The sequence below is a fragment of the Balaenoptera physalus genome, assembly GCF_965194825.1.
Source record: "Balaenoptera physalus genome assembly, chromosome: 15".
Lineage (NCBI taxonomy): Eukaryota > Metazoa > Chordata > Mammalia > Artiodactyla > Balaenopteridae > Balaenoptera > Balaenoptera physalus.
This window is the reverse complement of record NC_138894.1, coordinates 76,239,687-76,266,351: the sequence shown is the minus strand read 5'-3', so window position 1 is coordinate 76,266,351 and position 26,665 is coordinate 76,239,687. Positions and strand designations below refer to the sequence as shown.

At 38.2% G+C, this 26,665-nt stretch overlaps 1 protein-coding gene across 4 annotated transcripts in view; it reads left to right on the top strand.

Annotated features, from left to right (window-relative positions):
• Positions 1-26,665, top strand: part of BABAM2 (BRISC and BRCA1 A complex member 2) — a 443,342-nt gene that overhangs the window by 3,453 nt on the left and 413,224 nt on the right. For all 4 annotated transcript variants that reach the window (XM_082427967.1, XM_082427965.1, XM_082427966.1 and 1 more), the window contains exon 2: positions 528-679. In XM_082427967.1, coding sequence (XP_082284093.1) covers positions 552-679 — 128 coding nt within the window. In that variant the 5' untranslated portion in view covers positions 528-551. The remainder of the gene's footprint in view (positions 1-527; positions 680-26,665) is intronic.

Below are 26,665 nucleotides of genomic sequence, written 5' to 3'. Positions count from 1 at the left end.
TTTTTAATCATGTTCCTTCTTATCTGTATCAAAACTCATACTGAACAATGAGTTCTGGGTTGCAAAAGAGGATTTATTTTTGCACCTGTCTATAAGTAATCAAGTTCTTACTCTTTGTGGGGACACAGAGGGAGGGATTCCTAACCTAGTGGTGTGTGTGTTTTGTGTGATGCGGAAGAGGATTGTCAGTGAAGACTTCTTGAGGCTTCAACTAAAGTCAGACCTGCCAGTTGTAAGATAGAGTGGGACAGCTTTTAAGTATAGTGAGGCAAGGTAGACATTGGCTTTGGAAAGGGGGAGGAAATTGGATTTCAGGGGTTGCTGCTGCTCCTGAAAAGTCTGCGTCCCGAGTAGGTGAGCAGTAGGGAGATGGATTCTTCCAGAGGGTCATTGGAAGAGGCTGCTCTAAGACAGGAAATGAGGTATCATGCAAGAGATACTTCTGTGTGCTGTGCTAGTTTCCAGGAAGCGTGTTATATCTTGTTCCTTTGGATATTCTGATCATCATTCTTTCCTTCTCCTTTCAGTGGTGATTTGCAAGTCAAGCTAAAATGTCTCCGGAGGTGGCCTTGAACCGAATTTCTCCAATGCTCTCCCCTTTCATATCTAGCGTGGTCCGCAATGGGAAAGTGGGACTGGATGCTACAAACTGTTTGAGGATAACTGACTTGAAATCAGGGTATGTACCAGAACCAATCCAAGCTTTACCTAATAGCAAACGTTTCTCACCAGGCTTGTAAAAATTGAACACCACAGAAATTCATCAAGTCATGACCTTATCACGTGTTGACTGGTTTTGTCCAGTTCTTGACATTTTATGTTTCAAGTTGTTTTAGCTGTGCTGTGGGCCATCGCTTTATGATCAGAATGTTCTTTTTTTTTTTTTTTTAAAGGCATATCTCTTTGTTAACAGTGTGCCGTGTGGTTTTTAGCAAGTGTGTTTTTCATCATTGACTTGTTTTCTTGCTGTGTCTTCTGCAATTCAGTATGCACTGTAAGAGTTGGGATTTGAGATTGCAAATCTGACATTATCTGATAGAGTCTCTCCTAATAGGAAAATTATAATAGCCAAAATGAGTCATTTCTCACAACTGAGTTGAAACAGTAATATCTCAGGCCAGAAATGTTGCATTAAAATCCCAACTTTTTCCAAGGGGGGAAAGCGGGGGGTAGGGAGTGGGATGGATTGGGAGATTGGGATTGACATATAGTAGTTATCTAACTACTAAGAACCTGCTGTATAGCACGGGGAACTCCACTTCTCTGTACAGTAGAAACTAACACAACATTGTAAAACAACTATACCCCAATCAAAAAAAAAGCAAACCCAACTTTTTATTTTGAAATACATTTACTTAAAGAGAAGTTACAAAATGCTACAGAAAATTAGCATCCTTACATGCTGATAATTACTCTGTAAGCCTTATTTGAATTTTGCCAGTTTTCCCATTAATGTCCTTTTTTGGTCCAGGATCCAATCCAGGATACAGATTGCATTTAGTTGTCATGTCTTCCTGGTCTTCCCAACCTGTGACAGTTCCTGTCTTTCTTTGTCTTTCATGATTTTTAAGCTTTTAAAGGTAGCACTGGTTAGTTACTTTGTAAAATGTTGCTCAGTACAGGTTTGTCTAGTGTCTTCCCTTTATTAGAGTGAGAAACATTATTTTTCCAACCAAGAATACTACAGAAGAGATGTTGTACCATTTTCAGTGCATCAAATCAGGGAGTACATGATGTTCATAAGTCTAGTTATTGGTATATTAACTTTGACCACTTGGTTAAGATTGTGTGTACCAGGTTTCTCTACTGTAAAGTTAACTGACTTTCCCTTTGTAATTCATAAGTGTCTTGTGGAGTGACATTTTGAGACTGTGCAGATGTTCTGTTTCTCATCATACTTTTGTCCATTAATTTCAGCATCCATTAATTGTTCTTGCCTGCAATAATTGTTACTGTGGTTCTTGTATAGGGGTGATTTTTAATGTCCCTATTCCTCCCACATTTAGTAATTTGAATTCTGTAAAGAAGCACTATTCCTTCCCACCCCCCAATTATTTATTTATTCTGTTATTTATTTATGTCAGTATGAATTTTTAGGTATTTATTTTATTCTTTTGGTTATAATCCAAATACTATATTCATTTATTTTTTTGGCTCAATTGTTCTAGCCTTTGTCATTGAGAGCCCTGTCAAGTTGGCTTTTGAGCATATCCCCATCATTTTTTTTTTTTTAAATTTATTTTATTTTTTTAAATTTATTTATGGCTGTGTTGGGTCTTCGTTTCTGTGTGAGGGCTTTCTCTAGTTGTGGCAAGCGGGAGCCACTCTTCATTGCGGTGCGCGGGCCTCTCACTGTCGCGGCCTCTCTTGTCGCGGAGCACAGGCTCCAGACGCGCAGGCTCAGTAATTGTGGCTCACGGACCCAGTTGCTCCACGGCATGTGGGATCTTCCCAGACCAGGGCTCGAACTCGTGTCCCCTGCATTGGCAGGCAGATTCTCAACCACTGAGCCACCAGGGAAGCCCCCCATCATTTTTTGAGCATTTTCTTACTAGAAACATTACATTCTTGATTCTCTTTTAGCTTTTGTTTTTTAAGCTCTTTTGTTTTTGCCTTGTGCAAATCTTGCTATTTTCATACTAAGCTGAAGACCTGGATATAAGGTAGTAAGTTAGAGAAGACTAGGTTAGTTGGACATTTTATTGGAATGGTAGGCTGCTTTTTAAAAGATCTGGTATTACCTTCAATTTAATTAATCAGTAGGCCTGGGGTTTCCTTTTGGGGTGATGAAAATGTTCTAAAATTAGTTAGTGGTGATGGTTACACAATTCTGTAAATATACCAAAAATGATGGATTTATGCACCTATAAGGGTGAATTTTATAGTTTGTGAATTATATCTCATTAAAGTTATCATTAAAAAAACACATCTGTGTACCAGGGATGTTTGCTGGCTTGTATGGCTAGGACACGCAAAAAGGTCTTTTTTCTTTAGTTTGTCACAAACATTCTTTTCAGAGGTATTGAAGACATGAGAGGGGACTGATGGCCAGAGGACTGGGGACTGGTTTGTGTAAGATGATGTAAACATATAAACCTGAACTTCCTACTCTTCTATTGGTATTCTGAGAGAACAGTTGGATTCATCAACATAAGGTCACTTTACTTTTTTGTAGACTCCCTTTTCGGTGCTTCCCAAATCCTGAATGTTTAGTTGAGTGTTTAAATGCAAATAGTGGATCTGATGATCAATTTGAAATGAATCCACTAAACCTGGCTCTGTCTGGACTAGCTCTGTGAAAAATATTTGAAACAGTGTTTAATGACGTGTAGTATTTATGGAATTTACTTTCTTTCGATTTAAAAAAAGAATAAAAATACCTTTACCTACATTAACGAAGCTGTTACACATAAAATGATGTGAAAAGCCTTATTAATCTAGAGCATTATTGATGCCTTTTATGTAGTACGTGGCTGAAAGATTCATGAAAGTTCTTTCGAAGCTCATTAACAGTTCTTTTCTCAATCCTTCCATCAACCAAAGTGTGAATTCCTCAAGTTTCTATAGCAAAACAATGGCAGAGTTAGAGAAGAGAATTTTTTTCTTTTGGTGTGTCACTTTTGGCATTTCCCTTTCTTTTAGATCAGCAGCACTCAGTTATGAGAATTGGGATTAACATTTGGAATTTCTATTAACTCAAATGGCGCATACCCTGTAGGACACAGTGTACACGGAAGGTATAAAATGAGGAGACTGATTTTTAGAGGTCATAAGAACCAGTCTTGTTACTATATATAGCTACTTGCCCTTGAAGAGATGAGGTACCAGAGTATCTATATTCTAGGTCTGACTCACAGAAGGAATAGATAGGCAAGAATCTATGCAAAGTAAGTTTTGTTTTTTTTTTAATCGCAATTCATCTTTATTTCTCTTACGGCAACTAAAGCTTTCTACCTTATCTAAGATTATGTGTGTTTCTAAACTCCGTTGCTAGGCTGTCAGTATTAAGGCCAGGATTCTTGTTTAACTAATTAATTTTTTTATACTCTTTTTTAAAAAAATTTTTTATTTGTTTTTGGCTGCGTTGGGTCTTCATTGCTGCACGCGGGCTTTCTCTAGTTGCGGCGATGGGGGGCTACTCTTCGTTGTGGTGCGTGGGCTTCTCATTGTGGTGGCTTCTTTTGTTGCGGAGCACAGGCTCTAGGAGCGTTGGGCTTCAGTAGTTGTGGCACGCAGGCTCAGTAGTTGTGGCTCCCGGGCTCTAGAGCACAGGCTCAGTAGTTGTGGTGCACAGGCTTAGTTGCTCCGTGGCATGTGGGATCTTCCCGGACCAGGGAGCGAACCTGTGTCCCCTGCATTGGCAGGCGGATTCTTAACTACTGCGCCACCAGGGAAGCCCTGCCCATCTTTTAAGTGGATTGTTTATATATATTTTTATTGATCTTAAAATATTATTTACGTATTTTGGATACTAATCTTTCGGCAGTTACATATATTACAAATATCTGCATTAAGTCTGTGGCTTATGTTCTTAATTTGGTGCTACTGATGTCCAGAAGTTTTAATTTAATGAAGTCAGATTCATCAGTATTTTCCTTTTTAGATTTGTGCCCATGTGTGTGTGTGTGTGTATTTGTAAGAGAGAGAAAGGGACCACTTCAGGAAATTCTGTCCTACACAAAAGTAATATATCTTTCTCTAAGAATTTTAAAGTTTTCCTTTTTTGGTCTTTAAATAGGAATTTATTTTTTCTGTAAAATATATTGTGAGATAGGAGTATAGTTTTTTCCCCCAATGGATAATTGGTTGTCCCAGCATCATTTATTGAAAAGGTCATCCTTTGCCTGTGGCTCTGCAATGCTACCTCTCTTATTAAGTCAAGTTTACATCACTCATGGATTTGTTTCTAGGCTTTCTGTCCTGATCAGTCAGCCTCCTTGTCCTGTGCCAGTTCCCACTGTATCAACCATTACAACTTTATAGTATGTCATGATAGCTGGTAGAAAAATTTCTCCTCATCCATCTTATTCTAGTACTTAAAACTTGTCTTGCTTAACCATATATCCTAAATACTTTTTGTTAACCTCATTTATTTTATTATATATTTCTTTGGCCATGCCACGTGGCATGTGGGATCTTAGTAACCCGACCAGGGATTGAACCCTGGGCCATGGCAGTGAAAGTGCTGAGTCCTAACCACTGGACCACCAGGGAAGTCTCAATAACTTCATTTAAATGGTTGCATACTGTTCTATTATGACGTACTGTAATTCATTGAACAAAACCCCCTCTTTTTAACTCATGGAGGAAAGGAAATGAAGGGAAACTGACCTGGTGAGGGGCTAGTTGAGAATTGATGGTTAGAAAAGCTCTCTATGAGGAAATGACATTTAAAGGTGAATCATGAAAGATGAGGATAATTCAACAAAGAGCTGGGGAATTTGCTGTAAAAAGGGAATACCATGTTCAAAGGCAGGAGAAAGCTTCCCATGTTCAAGGATCTGCAAGGCCACTGTGGTTGGACTATAGGGAGGGAGTGTGAGAGGGAAGTGAGATTCTAAAGATAGTCAGGGGCCAGATTATACAGAGCTGGGTGGGCCATATTTGGGAACTTGGATTTTATTCTGGGTGGAATGAGAAGCTATTGAAGGATTTTAAGCAGAGTGACATGATCTTATTTATATTAAAAAAAATCACTGGTTGTTATATGGAAAATGGCTTGTGCAGGATAAGGTAGACTAGTTAGCTGTCCATTACAATAGACCAGGTGAGAGATGGTGGAGTCTTGGAATATGGTGGTGGCAATGGAGATGGAAAGAAGTGAATGTATTTATAAGCTGTTTAGAAGGTAAAATGATGAGTTTGTTAAATTTGGGTTTTGAGAGAGAATCAAGAATGACTTCTTTGTTAGCTTGAGTGAGTGGGTAGGTAGATGGTCATGCCATCTGCTGACATGGGAAGGTGAGAAGATTGATGGAGGAGCTGCTTTAATCTGGATTGATTGTTGTCTAGGTCTGCCAGGCAGCTCTCATTGTATCACTGTATCATTCCCTTAGCCTCTTTCCTGTGTTGAATCTCATATCTTACTTTCTTGTTTTACCCTCTAGCTTTGTTGGAGCATGTACTCCAATAGCATCCTAAGAAAAGGAGAAGAGGAGGTTCATTTTTGAGTTCCTGCAAGTCTGAAAATATCTTTATTCTACTTTAAACTTGGTTGATAATTTGGGCAGGTGCAAAAGTGTAGGTTGCAAATTATCTTCCTTTTGAATTTTGGAGGCCTTGATCTGTAAGCTTGGGGACCCCCAACACATATTGTTGTTTTATGGATGCAGTATTTTCTTTTCTGTAGGATATTAATTGTAGTTTTTTTTTTTTTCAGTTGAGGTATAGTTGACTAAATGTTTAAAAAATGTTTAAATATTTCTTCTATACCTTGCATTATCTCTGTTTTGCTCTCTGTCTTTCATGTTGGTGGCTTTCCTTAAACTGATGATTCTTGGCTGTCCATGTCTATTAAAGGCTGAGGTTCTAAAATGTGAATTTGAAGCTCTTTGAGCATAGGTGGGCTTGTCAACTACTGAGCCTCACTGCATTGCGATCAAGCAGTATGGTGTTGTGATTTATATTTATCTCATATATATTTGGTCTTCAGCCACAGTTCTAGGCTCATAGCTTCCCAAACCCTTGAAATTTCCTGAATGACAAGAGCGGTGAAGTAATATTTGGTCTCTTGTCCTCAGTTCCTGAAAATGCTTGAGGGAAGGTGACTTTTGGATCCCACCCAAGGGTGGGAGCTGGTTGCCAGGAGAACAAACGGTGTGCTTGGAGGGTTGGAACTTTCAGTCCCACTCCTTGACCTTTGGGGAGGGAAGAGAGGCTAGAGGTTGAATCAATCACTAATGGCCAATGATTTAATCAATCATGCCTATGTAATGCAGCTGCCATAAAAACCCAGAAGTTCTGGCTGTTGATTCGATCCTTTAATGTCCCTTTATAGTGAGTCAGTAATCTAGTGAGTAAATGGGTTTTCCTGAGTTCTGTGAGCTTTCCTTGCAAATTAGTAGAACCTGAGGAGGGGGTGGTGGGAACCTCTGATTTATAGCCAGTGGGTCCCTGGCATCTGAAGTGGAGGTGGTCTTATGGGACTGAGCCCTTTAACTGTGGAATCTGATTTTATCTCTGGATAGACAGTGTCAGAATTGAGTTGAATTGTCAGACACCAGTAGGGTGAGAATTGCTGTTGGTATGGGGTAGCCTCCACACATACATTGGAATTGGGTCCAGGAACTGTTTTTCAGGCAGTAAAAAACCTGGCCTTTTTATTAGGTGATTGTCAGTTTCATTATCTGGAGGTCTTTTCTCTGGGGCTATAAAAAGTTAAAGTGCCTATATGGATGTATATATTCCTGTGTGTCAGCAAAATTTCAGTTATTAGACCAAAGAGTATGTAAATTTTAAGGCTTTTGATGTATTTAATATATTGGTTTATTGTATTTATATGTAAGGATATGTAAATATACACATACTTGTTTTCAGAAATGTATTATCAATTTATACTCCCACTAGTAGTATATGAGGATGCTAGTTCCTCTAGTTTTGATAATATCAGTATTATAAATTTTGTAATATTACTTGCTAATTCAATAGATGGAAATGGTATTTGCTCTTTTATTTTGCTTCATTTATTGGCATGTGTTTGCATGTGTGTGTGTGTGTGTGTGTGTGTGTGTGAAAATTACGAATTCATGACATTTGTCCATTTTTTTGGTGGGGTATTTGTCTTTTTCTTATTGATTTGTAAACTTTTTATATATTATGAAGATTAACCTTTTGTCACAGGTATTATAGATGGTTTTTCCCGAAGTTTTCAGTGTCATTCAATTAAATTAATTTATTCAATATGCAGAATATCTTAAATAGCATTCATTTTTGAGGCAGTAATAAATGTACAGCATACAAAAAAATAAAAGATAAAAAAAATAAAAGATACAAAAGGGTATTAAGCAGAAGATAAGTCTCCTTTCTATTCCTTTCCCCAAATTTTCTTCTCTGGAGGAAACTACTGCTTACCAGCTTCTTTTACTTCTTTTTAGAGGTGTTCTTTGTAGATGTAAGCCCTCTTTTTTTTTTTTTTATTTCTCTATAAGCAATAGCTGTGGTAAATTATTACAGTAATGGCTCCTGATAAAGCCTGCCTATCTTTATTTATCTCTTCTCCTTTGAATATGATTTTGTCCTTCCTTTCATCAGCAGGTAGAGTCTACTTCCTCACCCCTTGAATCTGGGCTGGCTTTGTGACTTGCTTTTACCAGTAGAGTGTGGTGAAAATGATGTTGTGTGGCTTCTTCGTCTAGGCCCTAAGAGGCCTTGTGTTCTGTTTCACTCTCGTGGAAGAGCCCCACCACCATGTTCAGGAGTCTCCTGGTCTAGTTTCCTTTAGAAAGAATGGCTCAGGTATCCCAGCTGTCCCAGCTGTGCTCAGCTCCACAGCCAACCCATCAGCTGAGTGCCGCTGAGTGGGTGAGCCAGGGAGAGACCAGCAGAACTGACTGGCCAACCCACAGATTGATGAGAAATAAAAATTGTTTTCTTAAGCCACTAAGTTTTGGGATGGCTTGTTATGTAGTAATAGATAACTGATATAGTAACATATTAAACATTCATATTAACTTGATATTTTGAAGATTATTTCATATTAGTACTTATAGAGCTGCTGCCTCCTTTTTAATCTCTGCATAATATTCCAGTGTGTGAATGTACTATAATTTAATCAGTTATTATTGATAGTTGTTCAGTTTGTATCTATCTTTTGCTATAACATGGGGTTGTAAAGAATCTCCTTTTGTATTTATCTTTGATATGCCAAAACTTTTACTTTGTAAGTTGTCATCAAATCTATTTCCTTCATGGATTCTTTTAACATTTTGCACAATTAATGCCTTTTCTACTTTGAGACCACCTATATTTTCTTCTGTAATAGTTTCATTTTTATTGAAAAGTAGTCAATTAATCTGGAATTTATTTTGGTGTATAATACACTGTAGAAATGGGATTTTATTACTTTTCTAAATAATTATCTAGTTATTCCAGCACTGTTTATAAAATAAATCCTTTACTCAGTCACTATTTTGAAATGCCATCTTATATGCTAAATTCTTATATTTATTTCTGACCTTCTATTTCTTTTCAATGGTCTGTATTTGCCTTGTACAGTTTTATAGCTTTTCAATTATTATAGCTTTATAATATGTTCGAGTACTTGTGGTCTCACCTGCTGGGAGTTTGACATTGCATAAAACTTCTTTATTTATTTAGAGAGAATGGACATCTTTACAACAAGGGTCAGCAAACTTTCTGTAAAGGGTCAGAAGTAAATATTTTAGGTATTAAAATATTTACCATCTTACGGTTTGTGTTGCAGCTACTTAGCTGAGCCTTACTGTTTGTGTTGCAACTACTTAGCTTTGCCATTGTAGCACAAAATCTATGACGATACAAAAATGAATAAATGTGTTCTAACAAAATTTTATTTAAAAAAATAGGTAAGTGGCCCTTGGATCATAGTCTTACAATATTGAGTATTCCTGATTTATAATATTGAGTATACATCTTTAGGAATATATGGTCAATTTGTCTTATTCACATCCATTTTTGTGTATGTGAATAAAGATTTGTGTTTTCTTCATTTTGTTCCTGCACATTTACTGTTAACCTCCTAGGTGTTTATTCTTTGGCTGCTATCATATGGAAATTCTTAGTGGTTTATTGGCATATATGAAAGCCATTATAGAATTTAAAGTAGAATCAGGAGACATATTGGAAAATTTAATAATTCAGTAATCTCTTATCAGAATACTTAAGAATACTTAAGAATTTGGAGAAAAGAAACATAGCCAGGACCAGAAGAGCTCAAGCAAGGCTGGGGAGAGGGGCTGGGTAGGCACAAGCCAGAAGTCAAGGTGGATGGGGCTGGAGCCCAGTGAGCCATCTTTAGAGGTGTTGGATCACAGCATGATGTAATGGTGAGCATGTAGGTTTTTCAGCCAATGAGGTCTGAGTTTGAATCCTGATTTTACTGCTTAGTAGCTTATGACCTTTGGCAAGTTACATACCCTTTCTGTGCTTTCTCTTAAATGGGGATGATATTAATAATTATCTTATTAAGTAGTTATGGGGGTGAGAGGCCTTGCGGAGCCCAAAAGTGCTGCTGTGGCTTCCAGTGGGGTTGACATGAACACTGCCGGCTTGCCAAATGAAGCTCCTGAAATTCTGGACGATGTGGGATATTGGCTTCAGGGTGTCTACCACTTCGCCACTGATAGGAATGATCTCTGGAAGAACTTGATCCTCAGTTTGGGACTTTTCGCTGCGGGAGTTTGGCTGGCCAGGAATTTGAGTGACATTAAACTAATGGCCCCTCAGCCTGGCGTGTAGCCAAAAAGACACATAGAATCCCTGTGCTGTACTTGAACCTTCCAGAAACAGAGCCTCCAGTCTGTGACCATCATAAGACTTGCCCAGAGGGGCACCTTTCCTTCCCTGCCTGATTTCCTTTCTTCGCTGAGTCCACTCAGAACACCAACCACTGGTGAGCAGTCAGGCTTCAGCTAAAGTGTTGTTTTCTGTTCTGTAAAGTTCTGTACATAGTTCGTAAGTTTCTGCAGGGAATGATCTTTGCTCTTGTCCTGAGGAATAACCTAATGGTATTTTAACAAATACTTGAAATAAAGACTGCACATAAAGGCAAAATAAAAAGTAGTTATGGAGATGAAATGAAATAACTTATATAAAGCACTTAGAATAGCTTGGTCATAGTGCTCAATAAATAGTAGCTACTATTATATTATTATTGTAACATTATGTATAATGTATATATAATATATTTTCATAGTTTATATGTATATTATATATATTTATTATTTCACTGTATTATCGTTGTTAGTTGGTAGAATCACATTGGCATTCCAGAATCAGGGACTCTATAAAGAATGAGTGTCTATGCAAGCGATATAAAGGAGCTGTCTGATAGGACCCAGGCGAGCAGAGCAAGGTAAGAGCTCACACGTGGGGGCTTCCCTGGTGGTGCGGTGGTTAAGAATCCTCCTGCCAATGCAGGGGACACAGGTTCGAACCCTGGTCCGGGAAGATCCCACATGCTGTCGAGCAACTAAGCCTGTGTGCCACAACTACGGAGCCTGTGCTCTACAGCCCGCAAGCCACAACTACTGAGCCTGTGTGCCACAACTACTGAAGCCCGCGCACCTAGAGCCTGTGCTCCGCAATAAGAGAAGCCACCGCAATGAGAAGCCCGTGCACCGCAACGAAGAGTAGCCCCTGCTCGCCGCAACTAGGGAAAGCCCTCGCAGTAACGAAGACCCAACGCAGCCAAAAAGAAATAAAATTAAATCTTTAAAAAAAAAAAAAAAGAGAAAAAAGGAGCTCACACATGTATTACAAAGGTCAGAAATCATAGAGCAGAAAAGGACAGGAGAGTCAGAGACTTTTGTTTCCAGGGTAACTTTCTATCCTGTTCATTGATTTTTGGAGATCTATGGAGACAGGAAAAAGTTAATGTGACTAACTTAGACCCTGCAGGTGGATATAATTTGGAATATTTGATTAGGTTGAAGAATGAATGAGCATGGAGATATCAACTTTTTTTTTTTTTTTTCCAGCAGATAGAACCTAACATTTTTCAACAGCTATTAGAGATTGAACATTGTGTGTCTTGGGCAGAGACATGCAGCAGTTCTTAGCAGAGGGTTGAAGAAGCCTGCCTGGCAAGGCCTGGTAAGATGGTGTGCAGGCTAGATTAGGGAGCCCTGTTGGAAGGTGGAGAGCTAGTGAGGGCAGTGGTGGGTGGGGTTGTGGATATTTTGTACTTAGGATTTTTTGGGAAAAGTCAGCGTGGTGGTGTTGGCCTTGACTCAGTGAACCCTGCAGGCACTGGCCTTGGGAACTTTTGCTAGGATTCCACAGTGTTCACACAGAGTCTGGGGTGGTGAATGCTAGGATAAATCTGAGTTCGGAGTTTTAAATGTTTGTCAGTCTTGGGCTTTTCATGCCCTGCAGTGACTTAATTTCAGGGTGACTTCACTTGGTATGGAAGTTGGGGAAGGGGAAGAGGTGAAGGGAAGTAGCCAGTCTAACGTGTAAAGGAAAGAGGTATAAGATTAATTTAGTCTGTTCCTAGCTCTACTTTGCATTGTTAAAGAGAACAAAAAAAAATCATTCCTACTGTTATCTTTTGTCCTCTCTATTCTGTGCAATTTTAAGGTAGTACTTTTTGACTAGTTTTTGTTTAATTAGAATGACAAATTTGCAAAATTCTTTAAGATTAAAGCGGGGCTCTTTTATACATGTTGATAGGTACATAAATCTGTTTCAGGGCTCCAAATTAACTGTCCTGTGCCATCAGTCATATGTTAAAGGACTCCTTATGCGCATGTAACACAGCCCCCTTTTTAGCTTCCATGTTGCTTGAATAATCTTGCTTTTTGGTGCCATGGTCTTGAGAAATAATTTCGTAATTTTCCTTTCCAGGGCCACATTTCCTGAGTCATTTGGTTATCTTTCTAATGGCATGTTATGAAAGCTGTTTTTCCCATTGACCTTGCTTCTCTTGACTTTTTGAAAAACGTATCCTTTTTGTTTTCTGAAAAGGTTTTTATCTCAGCCTTTGCTCTTGCCAACTTATTGATAAGAGATCTGGAATCAAGTGGAAGTTTTGGGAAACATCTTGATGTTCTACTGTTAAGTAGGTATAATGCCCTCAGAACAATTGCTTTTTTCATCTATAGACTCCTAAGACTTTTCCATTTAAAAAGCATTATTTAAAAATTTTTGTGGTTCGCTAAATTATTAACATGGAGTTTCAATTTCGGGCTTAGCACATACTTTGTTTTTAATGTGGTAAAATATACGTAACACAAATTTACCATTTTCACCATTTTTAAGTGTACAGTTCAGTGTCATTAAGTACATTCACAGTGTTGTGCAGCCATCACCACCATCCGTCTCCAGAACATTTTTAATCTTGCAAAACTGAAACTCCTTGCACATTAAACAATAACTCCCCATTCCTCCCTTCCCTCAGCCCTTGGCAATCACCATTTTATTTTTTGTCTATGAATCTTACTACCTTAAGTACCTCGTATAAGTGGAATTATGCAGAATTTGTCTTTTTGTAACTGGCTTATTTCACTTAGCATAATATCTTCAAGTTTTATCCACGTTGTAGCATGTGTCAAAATTGTCTTCATTTTTAAGGCTGAATAATATTCCATTGCGTGTATAGGCCACATTTTGTTTATCCATTCATCCACTGGTGGACACTTAGTTTGCTTCCACCTTTTGGCTATTGTGAGTAATGCTGCTATAAACACGGGTGTGCAAACATCTTTCTGAGTCCATTTTCAGTTCTTTTAGGAACATACTCAGAAGTGGAATTGCTGGATCATATGGTAATTTTATGTTTAAGTTTTTGAGATATCACCATACTGTTTTCCACAGTGGCTGCCCCATTTTACATTGCCACCAGCAATGCACAAGGGTTCTAATTTTTCCATATCCTCACCAACACATGTTGGTTTTTAATTTTTTTAAAAAATAATAGTCATCCTCATGAATATGAAGTGGTATCTCATTATGGTTTTGATTTGCATCTCCCTAAAGTTGTTGAGCATCTTTTCATGTGCTTATTGGTTATTTGTGTATCTTCTTTGGAGACATGTCTATTCAAGTCCTTTGCCTATTTAAATTTTTTTGTTTATGTTTTCTAGTTGTAGGAGTTCTTTATATATTCTGGATATCAAATTCCTTATCAGATATATGATTTGCGAATACCTTCTCCCATTCCATGGGTTGCCTTTTCACTCGTTTGACAGTATCCTTTGATGCACAGAGTTTTTACTTTTGATGAAACCTAGCTTATCTATTTTTTCTTTTGTTGCCTGTCCTTTTGGTGTCATGTCCAAGAAATTAGTGCTGAATCCAATGTCATAAAGCTTTTCCTCCTATGTTTTCTTCTAAGAGCTTTATCATTTTAGCTCTTATGGTTAGGTCTTTATCCATTTTTAGTTTATAATTAAAAATTTTGGGGTATGGTGTAAGATAAGGGTTCAACTTCATTTTTTTTTGCACGTGGATATCCAGTTTTCCCAACACTATTTGTTGAAAAGACAATCTTTTTGCCATTACATGCTTTTAGTATTGTTGTTGAAAATCATTTGATCATATATGTGAGGGCTTATTTCTGGGCTCTCTATTCTATTCAGTTGGTCTATATGTCTGTCTTTATGCTAGTACCACACTCTTTTGAATACCATAGCTTTATATTAAGTTTTGAAGTTGGGAAGTGTGAGACCTCCAACTTAGTTCTTCTTTTTCAGGATTGTGTTGGATATTAGGGAATCCCTTGAGCTTTCATTTGAATTTTAGGATGGCTTTTTCTATTTCTGCAAAAAATGTCATTGAGCTTTTGATAGAGATTGCATTGACTCTGTAGATCGCTTTGGGTAATATCAACATTTCAGCAGTCTTCAGTGAACACAGAATGTCTTTCCATTTGTCTGTGCCTTCTTTAATCTCTTTCAGCAATGTTCTGTAGTTTGAGTGTCCAAGTCTTTTGCCTCCTCGGTTAAGTTTATTCCTAAGTATTTTATTCTTTTTGATTCTGTTGTAAATGGGATTGTTTTTGTAATTTCCTTTCCAAACTGTTTATTGTTAGTATATGGAACTGCCACTGAATTTTGTGTGTTAATTATGTATCCTGCAACTTCGGTGAAATTTGTTTATTAGTTCTAACAGGTTTTTTTTGGTGGAATCTTTAGTGTTTTCTGCATGTAAGATCATGTCATCTGTAAACAGAGGTAGTTTTACTTCTTCTTTTTCGATATGGATGCCTTTTATATCTCTTTCTTGCCTAATTTCTCTTGTTAGGACTTCCAGTACTATTTTGAATAGAAGTGGTGAAAGCAGGCATCCTTGTCTTATTCCTGACCTTACAGAAAAGGCTATCAGTCTTTCACCATTGTTTTTTTTTTTTTTCCTTCAATTTATGCTTTGATTCAAGCCTTTGGCTGAGAAGGCAAACTAAATCAAGTACTGTGAGGAAAGCTAAAACAGTGCTGAAATTGTGAACTTATTCTTGACCTGTAAATTCTTATGAAAATAGCTTCTGTAAAGGAGGCTGCCCCAAGATTTAAGCCAGAATAAGTAGCAGGGAGAGCATCCTCATAGTTTTAGAAGCAGCTGAGGTTCTGAAAACTCAAAGAGGCTTTTTTACCTTTTCAGTCTGTGCGAGCACATAGATTTACGTTCACACTGTGTTTTTAGCCTTATAGTGTAAATGTATCTGAGTACATACTGCTCCGTGTAGGACTGAGGGAATGCAGTCAGAAAGAATAGAGGGAACCAACGTGTAGACACTTTGGGCTGCATACTAGTGGCTTTTAGTGGAATTCTGCCTATAAAATAATCACGATGATGGTAGCAGTAATAGTAGCTGCTACACCACATCGTGTCCTAGGCACATTAGCTACACTGCCTTTTGCAACATCACTGCACAAGGTGTAGGTGTTGGCATCCTCTTGTTACAAGGAAGGAAGCAGTCCTGAGAGGTCAAGGTGAGGGTCCCAAGCTGCTACATGGCAGAACCAGGATTTGATACTAAGTCTCTGACTGCTCAGTCCTTTTGCTTTCCCCTAAATTTGTTGTCTTTGTTTGATTTTAGTTCTGATACCATATCTTAAGCTCCTTTAAGTATGGACCCTGATTCATTGTGGTACCAAGAAAGTGCTGGTCAGATAATAAATGAAGGTACTGCATATATGTTCTTTGGTTGGTTAATTTGATCTCTGAGAAGCTGATATCACTTCTCTAGCCTGCCCCTCTCTTAGCTCCGTCTTTCTGTGCTTGCTTCTCTTTAAAGGCTGGAGAAGGCTGTGCTGAAATTGAGTCAGGCCTTTGTGTCATTAGCACCCCTCTAGAGGGAGTGGAGAGCTGTTTATCAATACACCTGCTTCTACCCAGAGTAGAAACCTCTTAATTGAGAATTAACGACCTCCAAAATATTATTCCTTGTTATTGTTACTGTATTAGTGTGTAGACCAGGCTGACATTGGTTAACTCAAGCAACTCTATATTGAGCAGTAAGGACAATAATGTAATAAGAGCTGTTATCATGAATAATGCTATCATTATGAGTGCTTTGAAAGATACTATCACATTTGATCCTTATAATAATCCCTTAAGGCAGATGAGGTAACTGAGACTCAAGTAAGTTAAGTGACTTGTTCAGGGTTGTCTAGCTAGACCATTCCATCAAAAGCAGGTCTCCCCTGTTTTTCTCCATTACGGGATCCAGCTTCTTGCCAATTTCAAGCATATATTGCCTCAAAGAAGGCAGGGGTCTCATCTGGCATCACAGCTGTGTCCTCAGTGCCTAGAGTAGGACACGGCACAGTAGAAGAACAATAAGTATAAAGCTGGGAATCTGAGAGTAGATTTCGTGGTTCCAAGTTCAGGGCTATATCGCAGTTGTCTCCTGGGGTGAAAAAGGTCATTACAGGGCATCACGGATCAAAGAAGTGGTTCGTTGTTACTACTGCTCCCTTCCCCTGGACATTAAAGGTCTAAACTCATTGATTTTAAAAAACTTTTTTTGAAGTACAGAATACACGCCGAAAAGTACACCTAATCATATGTTATGTAACTCTGTGAATTTTCACAAACTGAACATGTCTGTGTAATGAGCAGCCCGCGAAACATGTTACCAGCTCCTCACACATCCTCCTGGTGCTCTTCCTCCCCTGTCACATGCGCAAGGATAACTACTGTCCTGCCTGCTGAAAGCATAGGTTAGTTTTGCCTTTTCTTTTTTTTTAAAAAAAATTTTTAAAATTTATTAATTATTATTATTATTATTTTTTGGCTGTGTTGGGTCTTCGTTTCTGTGCGAGGGCTTTCTCTAGTTGTGGCAAGCGGGGGCCACTCTTCATCGCGGTGCGTGGGCCTCTCACTGTCGTGGCCTCTCTTGTTGCGGAGCACAGGCTCCAGACGCGCAGGCTCAGTAGTTGTGGCTCACGGGCCCAGTTGCTCCGCGGCATGTGGGATCTTCCCAGACCAGGGCTCGAACCTGTGTCCCCTGCATTGGCAGGCAGATTCTCAACCACTGCGCCACCAGGGAAGCCCAGTTTCGCCTTTTTTTAAAAAAAAACTTAATGTAAGTAGAATTTATATTCCACAAAATGCCGTTTGGTGTCTGGCTTCTTTTGTTCAACATTATGTTTGTGAGATTTTATATTGTTGTGGATGTATTGATTCTCCTGCTTGAGTAAGGAGTATTCCATTATTTGAACATAGCAGTTTTATCTCTTCAGCTGTTGGAGGGCATTTGGGTAGCTCCTAGTTTTTGTCTTTTATGAATAGTGCTGATGTGAACATTCTAGTACATATCTTTCGGTGAATGTATATATACATGTTTGAATCCTTTGGATTTTAAATTAACTATTCATTAAGTAAACATTTAAAAATTATTTCAGTTTCATATTGTATCTAAGTAAGGGAGAAGGTTATGGAGGGAAAAAAGAAGCGATGGAGGGAGGCAGAGGGACAATATGGGGAGATAAAATTGGGACAGGAAAAGATTGTAGAGAAGAAAGGGTGAAGAAAGCCAGAGGCAAGCGTACAGCCATTGAGAGGGACTCCTCAGTAAAGTGAGCTACTGAAATGGAATCCTGTCCCAATCCTGAGTGTGGACTTCAAGATATCATTACTTCTTTTTTTTCTTTTAATTAATTAATTTTTTTGGCTGTGTTGTGTCTTCGTTTCTGTGCTAGGGCTTTCTCTAGTTGCGGCAAGCGGGGGCCACTCCTCATCGCGGTGCGCGGGCCTCTCACTATCGCGGCCTCTCTTGTTGCGGAGCACAGGCTCCAGACGCGCAGGCTCAGTAATTGTGGCTCATGGACCTAGTTGCTTCGCGGCATGTGGGATCTTCCCAGACCAGGGCTCGAACCCGTGTTCCCTGCATTGGCAGGCAGATTCTCAACCACTGCACCACCAGGGAAGCCCAAGATATCATTACTTCCTGAAATGCACGTGTCTCTTTAGCCTCATCAGCTCCTCTCAGAGGCTCTTTGGCCTCCAGTCCAGCCACTGCCCTCCATCTGCAGTGTCAGCACCACCAGCTGTTGTCTGACTAGTCTCTTCACAAGTGTTCTAGCTCCTCTCTCATCTGTTTTCTACCTAGCAGCCATTTATATTATTTTCAGGAAATCTAAAAAATGTAAGTTAAAAATCAAAAGTAGATCTTGTGATCATTCAGAGCTATTGAATGGCTTCCCTTTGCTCTTAGAATAAAAGCTCCAAATGCTCAATGATTTGCCATGTGATTGGGCACCTCTCCCCTGTTCAGCCTTATATTGTGTTGCTTTCCCCGTGGTTTACTTCCGTAAAGCTTCACTGACCTTCTCTTTGTTACCAGAAGGCCCCAAGCCCTTTTCCAGTGGGGGCTTTTGCTCACCTTCTTCCTTTTCCTGGATCATTCTTTCTCCTCCTGTTATGAATTGTCTGATTTCTACAATGCTTCAGATTTAGCTTGAATGTAATTTTTTCAGAGTTTCAGAGGGCTCTCCTAGCCCCCATCTAAATGAGATTTCCTGGTTGTGTTCTCCTGTAACATCTTATTTTTTTTTTAACTTTTTATTTTATATTGGATTATAGTTGATCAGCAATGTTGTACTAGTTTCAGGTGTACAGCAAAGTGATTCAGTGATACATACACATGTATCTATTCTTTTTCAAATTCTTTTCCCATTTAGGTTGCTCCTGTAACATCTTATTTTAGCACTTATGCCATTTGAAATTATATTCACAACTGATTATTTATTTAATGCTGTGTCTTATGCCATACTTTTAGCTCCATGAAGGCAGGCACCATGCCTGTTTTGTTCAGGACCTTACACCCTGTATGTGGCACAAAGTAGGCACTTAGTAAATACTTGTTGAAGCTCTAAGAAACTGTGCTGTGAGTGGAATGATCTCAGTGACCCACCACTGGGAAGTACTGTCTGTATTGCCAAAGTGCCACTACAGGAGTGTTGATCAGGACTGAATGGCAAGTAGGTTAAGTGTCAGTCTACAGTATAACAGGTATTGTATGACTGTATCTGTGTACAGAAGTCTTCTATACATGTGTACATATGTATATCTAAACGTATGGAGGAAGGTTTGGAAGGATATTTAAAAACCTCAATTCAGTGGTTAACTTGGGAGAGGGAAGGAGTATGAGCCGTGAAGGGATACTTGGTACTTTGATTTCCATATTATTATAATTTTTTTTATAGTGAAAGGTTTTTACTTGTGTGATTCATTTAAAAAAAGGTAGATCTGGCTTAAAAACAGTTTCTGCTGTAGGAGCCCAGAGGGATGAGACAGCATCAGGGGAAATTTTTATTAGTATTAGGAGAAAACACAGACATTGGGGTAGAAGGTAGAAGAAACGGACTTGAGGAAGAATGAAATTCAAAAGAGAGCATCTTTGTCACTTTGTGCTCTTCCCGGTGTAGGTTTATCATCAGGACTCTTTGTGTGAGTATATACTTTATATTGTAGGAATGACAGAACTTTCAATAGCATTCCTGGGAAAGAATATAAAATTTATTTTACTGTGAATTGGATATTGGATACTGACCATGGCCAACAGTGGATTCAGAGCTCTAAATAGACAATATCTATCTATCTGTCTCCCTATCTATCTATCTATCTATCTATCTATCATCTTTTTACCGTAAAGAAATGGACAATAAATGTATTTAGCATTTGTGAATAGTATAAAGCCCTTTTTTTCATTGGCTCTTTTTTGCCCTCAGTAAATCTGTGAGGAATGTTTTTATAATCATCCCTTTAAAATTTTTTTTAAAACATGTGAGGACATAAGTCTCAGAGAGATTAAGCAACTCATTCAGGGTTACTTAGCTGATAAGTGGTGGAGAACAGGACTGGATCCCAGGTCTTCTCTACCAGATATTATTTATTTATTTTTCAAGAAAGCATTGGCCAGAAAAAGATAGGAATCACTTATTAATATAGTATACTGTGAAACAGGTGTTTTGGCCATCTACCTTTGTGAAACATCTTTAGATATGGTAGTAAGAAAACCCATTTACTGGATGGATTTCAGAAATTTCTTAGGCAGTTGAGACTAAAACTTAAACATCAGGAAGAGGTCAGTATTAGAAGTCATTCAGAAAAAGTAGCTGTCTAAAATAACAATATTTTCTAGGCAATAAGTTACTACAAATGAGCTGGCTCTCAGTGTTGTAGATAATTTGACAAGAGTTTGTAGATGTCTACAAATTAAAGACTAAACAATTTCATAGTTGGAACTGGGGCACAAGTTAAACACATGTAGTTATTTTATTGTCTGTCACTGATTCATTCTTTGACCTAAATTCTCAGACTCCTTCGTATTTTTTTTTTGCTTTTTTCCATTATTCAAGTTATTGAACAGTTGGAAGCTTAAGTGATGTTGCAAATTTTAGCTAAAAGTATGTAATTATTGGCATTCTGGAATAATTTCTTATAGCACAGCCCTGTGTATTTATTTAATTTTTCCTAAGAGTAGTATTGATTATATTTTTGGGTAATAAAAATGTCTTTAGGAGTTGTTTGTTATTGGCAGGTTTTTATAAATACACTAGTCTCCCTTTATCCATGGGAGATATGTTCCAAGAACCCCCAGCGATGCTTGAAACCACAGATAGTACTGAGCTCCATATATACTTATGATAAAGTTTAATTTATAAATTAGGCACAGTAAGAGAGTAACAGCAACAATAATAAAATAGAACAATTATAACAATATACGGTAAAAAAGTTATGTGACTGTGGTCTCTCTTTCAAAATATCTTGTACTGTAAGCACCCTTTTTCTTCTTAAGATGATGGGAGATGATCAAATGCCTACATGACTGGGTGCAGTGAGGTAAATGGTACAGGAATTGTGACTTAGTGTTAGGCTACTAATGACCTGACGGTTGGTCAGGAGGAGGATCATCTGCTTCAGGTGATCCTGGATCATTGAGCCCTGATGATGTCAGCAGTTGTATGTCAGGAACAGACTATGACATGGTTGGGGATTCCTGATGGGACAGCCCAAGATCTCAGAAAGGGCATGAAACTTAAAACTTATGAGCTGTTTATTTCTGGAGTTTCCCATGTAATATTTTCAGACTTTGACCGTTGGTAACTGAAATCTTGGAAAGGAAAACTGCATTTAAGGGGGGGACTACTATATATTTATTATATCCATCTTTGTACATATTTGTGTAAGAAATAAAAGAATGTGTAATCAGAAGGGATTCCGGGGACCAAATAGTTCAAATGGAGAATTGAGAGTCCAGGTAGATTGGCAGAATTGCAGAGATACCAGGTCTTTAATCATGAGTTCAGGACGCAGCAGGCCACTACTTTAGGTGTGGAGGCCTAGGATTTAGAACTGAGCTATACTATCTTTAGACTTTCTAAAAAATTATGACTTGCTGCCACAGGTTATGCCAGCAGTCATATTATAAGATTGGGTGACCCTTCCAAACTGGATCGTCAAATTAGTTAATATCTTCTTAAAAGGAATGAATCCAAGAACGTGTTGGAGCTACATCTGGATGCAAATGAAGTAGTGTTACAAATTCTGAGCAGTCAGATAGATAATCCAATGATAAATTTTAAGCAGTGAGCTATATTGATATTACTGTCAACTTAGCAGGGATATCAAAAGAACACTTGGCAAGGAGTAAATAGTGTTTGTTACTGTAGTGGGAAAACCAAAGGGAATAGAGAGATTGGGGCACATCAAAGTAAAGCAGTTTATCTTTATGGTCAAGGACCTTCAGCATTTAAAGGATATTTAGATAAATGTTTCTCAAACTGTCTTTGGTGAAGGACTAGAGTTTTAAAAAACTTCCAGTCTGTCACCAACTGATACTTTTCTAAAATATAATAAGAAAGAATTACTAGAAAAATGAAATATTTATATTAGATTCTTCTTTATATTAGATTCATCAAAATTAAAACTACTCTTATAAATTACTCTAAAAGTTTCTAAATTCTTACTCTCAGTATCTGTGCTTGTCTCGTCATGGATTAGTAATAGTTTATAGTCCAGTACTGGTCCATGGGCCCCACTTTGAGTGTCACTATTCAGAGGATTTCTACATTCTGACAGTCCCGGAGTTGGCTGTTTTGAGAATTCTATCTGAGGGGTGAGACAGTGTAGTACATTAGTGATAAGTAATTCCTAGCTACACATTGGATAATCTGAGATACTGGTTTCTTTTTCTTTTGAAACAAATACAGTAGAACAAATATGGTAGAAGGTTATAAGAATGAAGACTTCTCTCAAAACTTTCAGTTAGTTGGTTCAGTAAAAACTCAGACAGAGCATCATTACTTTGTTTATGTATTCTACATATAGAACAAAGAAGCATGACTTTTGAGTAAGGAGACAATGTTTACAATATAGTCTTTTCTGGGGAAACCTTCTTCCTTTATTCCTGCGCATTCTAAAGATCAAACATTTTAGGACTTCCCTGGCGGCCCAGTGGTTAGGACTCATGTGCTTCCACTGCAGGGGGCACGGGTTTGAGCCCTGGTGGGGGAACTAAGATCCCGTATGCTGTGTCAGGCACGTCACCCCACCCCCACCAAAAAAAAAAAAGATCAAACATTTTTTGCTGTTTGCTTGTTAAAGCTATATATGGATTTATATTTTCTAAGTTGATAAACATCTTAACACTATGCCAGTGACTTGGGTGGCATTTAAGTTTTCCTGTCGAAACTGATGATTTTTATTGACTGGGCTGGGCACATTAAGTCAATTTTTATTATATTGTTTTTTGTTAAAATGTTAACATTTGCCATTTCAGGTTGTTTAATGTAGTTCATGGTAGAATTCATTTCTTTATAAAAACTTAATAAAGAACTGGTGTTGGCTTTTTAAGTCGTGTTATAGTATAATATTGTCTTAATCTAGTCTAGAGTTAACAGAATTTCAGGATAGGAAGGCATTAAACCCTAACAACCACCATGTGATATATTAGCCCCTTCTAATGCTTCCCTGTGAAGCGCCTGTCCAGGCTGTGCCTGCGTATCTCCAGTCACAGGGAAACTCCGTGAGTCCCAAGGCCACTTATTGGGCAGCTGTGCTGTTAGAAAGTGCTTTTGTGTCACTTCTACATCTTGACACAGTATGGAACAAACAATCAATCCTCGATGCGACAGCACTTCACATAAATGAAGATAGCTGTCATGTTTTGTATTTTTCTCTTCTGCAGGCTGACACATAGCCTTTGCTTATACCGTGTGATTTGTGTCCTTTTACCATTCTTGTTGGCTTTCCTGAATGTGATCCAGTTAGTCTCTCTACTTCTCAAAGTGTAATACCTAGAGCTGAATGACGTGTTTGAGGGATGGTTTTAACCAGTGTGGAGTACAGTACTGTTATCTTCATTTTTCTGGAAGTTATATTCTCTGAGGTTGTATTGGACAGAGCTTTGTGTTGCAAACCATTGGCAGGTTGTAACCCATTGGTGTGTTATAAAATCATTTTAGTGGGTCTCGATCCACATTAAAAAAATATGAAATAGGATAGAATTGAATAAAAAATATCAGTGCATTTCATGTAGTAGAGCTAAGTATTACAGAAAAATGTTTCAATTTGTATATATAGACACATAGACACTCGTGTATACACATGTACCCGTATATGTACATATATACTCAGCGCATGTGTGTGTAGTGAGTGGTGGTATAAAGTGGTGATATATAAGTTTCTTACTGTGTATCAGAAAGGTGTGAAAGCCTCTGGTCTAGACTAGAGGCTTCCCCTCCTTGCTTTTCTCTGATGGCTCCTTCTGTTCTCTTCCGGCTCTGCTACCACTTAGATCCTCCAGCTGATATTCTTCTCTTTGTTCCCCTGTGGGTCCTGCTGTGCAACATGAGGGGCATCCTGGGCTCCATTAGATTTGACTTGGGACCTGGGAAAATCATTTTACTGCTCTGATTCAATCTCTGCACGATGGGATCCCCTCTGATAATTTTTGTCTGTGGAATAAAGAAGGCATAGTAATGAGTTGAGGGGGTCAATTGAAGATTTTTGTTTGTTTGTTTGCTTTAAATTCTGAAAATTATTACCCAAGCAAAATTAAGGCTTTAATGAATACAGAGTTTGAGATAGACTTTCCTTCTCCATATTTCTGGTTTTGCAATTTGTGCTTTTGAATACTCCTAACAGTAATTACGTACTCTGTGCCAGGCCCTGTTCTAAGCACTTTATATGTATCAAGTCAGTGGATCCGCATAACAGCTCCATGGAGTGTGACTGTCATCCCCATTTTACAGATGAGGAAACCAAGGAAGAGACCGATTATTTAACCTGCACGAGGCTTTAAAATTCATAGTGTATAACAATTGTATCTCAAATGGCAATCTAAGAAAAAAATCCTCTAAAACCACCTACACCTAAAATCCATGGATGGCGCATTTGTCCCATTATCTTGTAGTTCCAGATATGCTCATATAGCAGATGCTAAGTTTTTTCATAATCACTTAAAGAGAAGAATTTGAGAATTTAAAAAACTTTTCTTTCATCTTTGGAAAGCACCTCTCACCAACAGGAAAGGGAATCCTTTAATGACACTTCAGAATCTATTAACTCTCCCTCTTCCCTCCGCTCTCCCATTCTCTCTCCCCTTCTCCATTTTTACCTCCACCTTGTTGTCTGTTTCTACTGCGGTTCACTCTTGTACTTTTTCTTGTTGTTTTTTCTTCTCTCTGTCCTCCCCTGTCCCCTACCAGTTTTCCATTTATTCTTTTCTGTACCCTGCCTTTGCACTGTTCATGTTTGCTCAAATTTATTTATTTATTTAAATTTTTATTTTATACTGGAGTATAGTTGATTAACAATGTTGTGTTAGTTTCAGTTGTACAGCAAAGTGATTCAGTTATACATATACATGTATGTATTCTTTTTCAAATTCTTTTCCCATTTGGGTTATTACAGAATATTGAGCAGAGTTCCCTGTGCTATACAGTAGGTCCTTGTTGGTTATCTATTTTAAATATAGCAGTGTTCAAATTTATTTTTCATAAGAAGAAATATACTGAGCACCTAGTAAGTGTGAGGCACTGTGGAGATACAAACAAATAAAACGAATATCATGAAAATCAGTAAGAGGAAGATCAAAGCTCTGCTAGTTCATTCCCTTGAGAACGTGAGCCACTGGAGCATGCCAAGATAAATACTCTCCAGTCCTTTCCTGTAAGGAGCAGGAATTGAGATTGGGATTTAGCATATAGGTTATAAATGGTATAAAATATAAAGCAGAGTTCAGAGAATAGGGAATACATCCATTTAGGTCATGTTTGGGGTCAAGGAATGAAAATGGTGGCCTAAAACTGTTACAGGAATATTTTTATTGAACAAATTAAGTGTTTGATATAAAAATTGCTTTTTCTAAAATTATGTTGTACATTAATTGTAAAAAACAGTATGTAAGGGCTTCCCTGGTGGTGCAGTGGTTGAGAGTCTGCCTGCCAATGCAGGGGACACGGGTTCGAGTCCTGGTCTGGGAAGATCCCACATGCCGCGGAGCAACTAGGCCCGTGAGCCACAACTACTGAGCCTGTGCGTCTAGAGCCTGTGCTCCGCAACAAGAGAGGCCGCGATAGTGAGAGGCCCGCGCACCGCGATGAAGAGTAGCCCCCGCTTGCCACAACTAGAAAAAGCCCTCGCACAGAAACGAAGACCCAACACAGCCATAAATAAATTAAAAAACAAACAAACAAAAAACAGTATGTAAGTTGGCCTTGTCCCTGGGGATTTCTATAATATTTTTTAATGTAAGAATCACCAGCATTCCCACAGTTGGAATAGGAATCCGTCCAGGACATTTATGTAATTTGTTTCAACTTTGATATGACCTTGGAGTACACTTGTCCTCTCCGGCTCCACTTGCTCACCTGTACTATATATGCAGTAGTTTTCAGGTGCCTCCTGTGTGCCACCAGGTAGGCTGCTGAGCACTAAGGGATCCAAGGTTTAATGTACTCTAGTTTATTATAGAGCTTTTGTTTTAGCAGAGCATCTGTCTCCTTGGTTTTGCCCTATTTAAGGACACTTGCAGGTACTTAGTTTTCCTTCCTCTCTCTTGATCAGATCCAACTAATTCTTAGAGCCCGGGTTCCAGTGAACCTTCCTTGACTACCTGCTGAAAGTGGATTCTCTGCTCTCTCAACTCCTATTGTGCTTATTTTCTTTCACCACTAATTTGGCAATTAATCATGTTAATTGCTTTGTGACTGGTATCTATTGTTGTCTTGAATTGTTATTTAAATTGTGCCTTGTTTGACTTTCACAGGTTTGATTTTTGTCTTCTGATTACAGTTCAAGGTTCTTGAGAATAGAGACTCCTTTCTGTAACTCTTATAGCAGTGATCTTTTTTGATTATGTACCTCAAATTATTTGATTATGAACCCCTAATACATGCATATTTATTTAATTATAAAACATACTTGTATATTATAAAACATATATGACATATATTGAAAAGAATGATACACACACTATTACTGTATATAAAGTAGATAATCAACAAGGACCTACTGT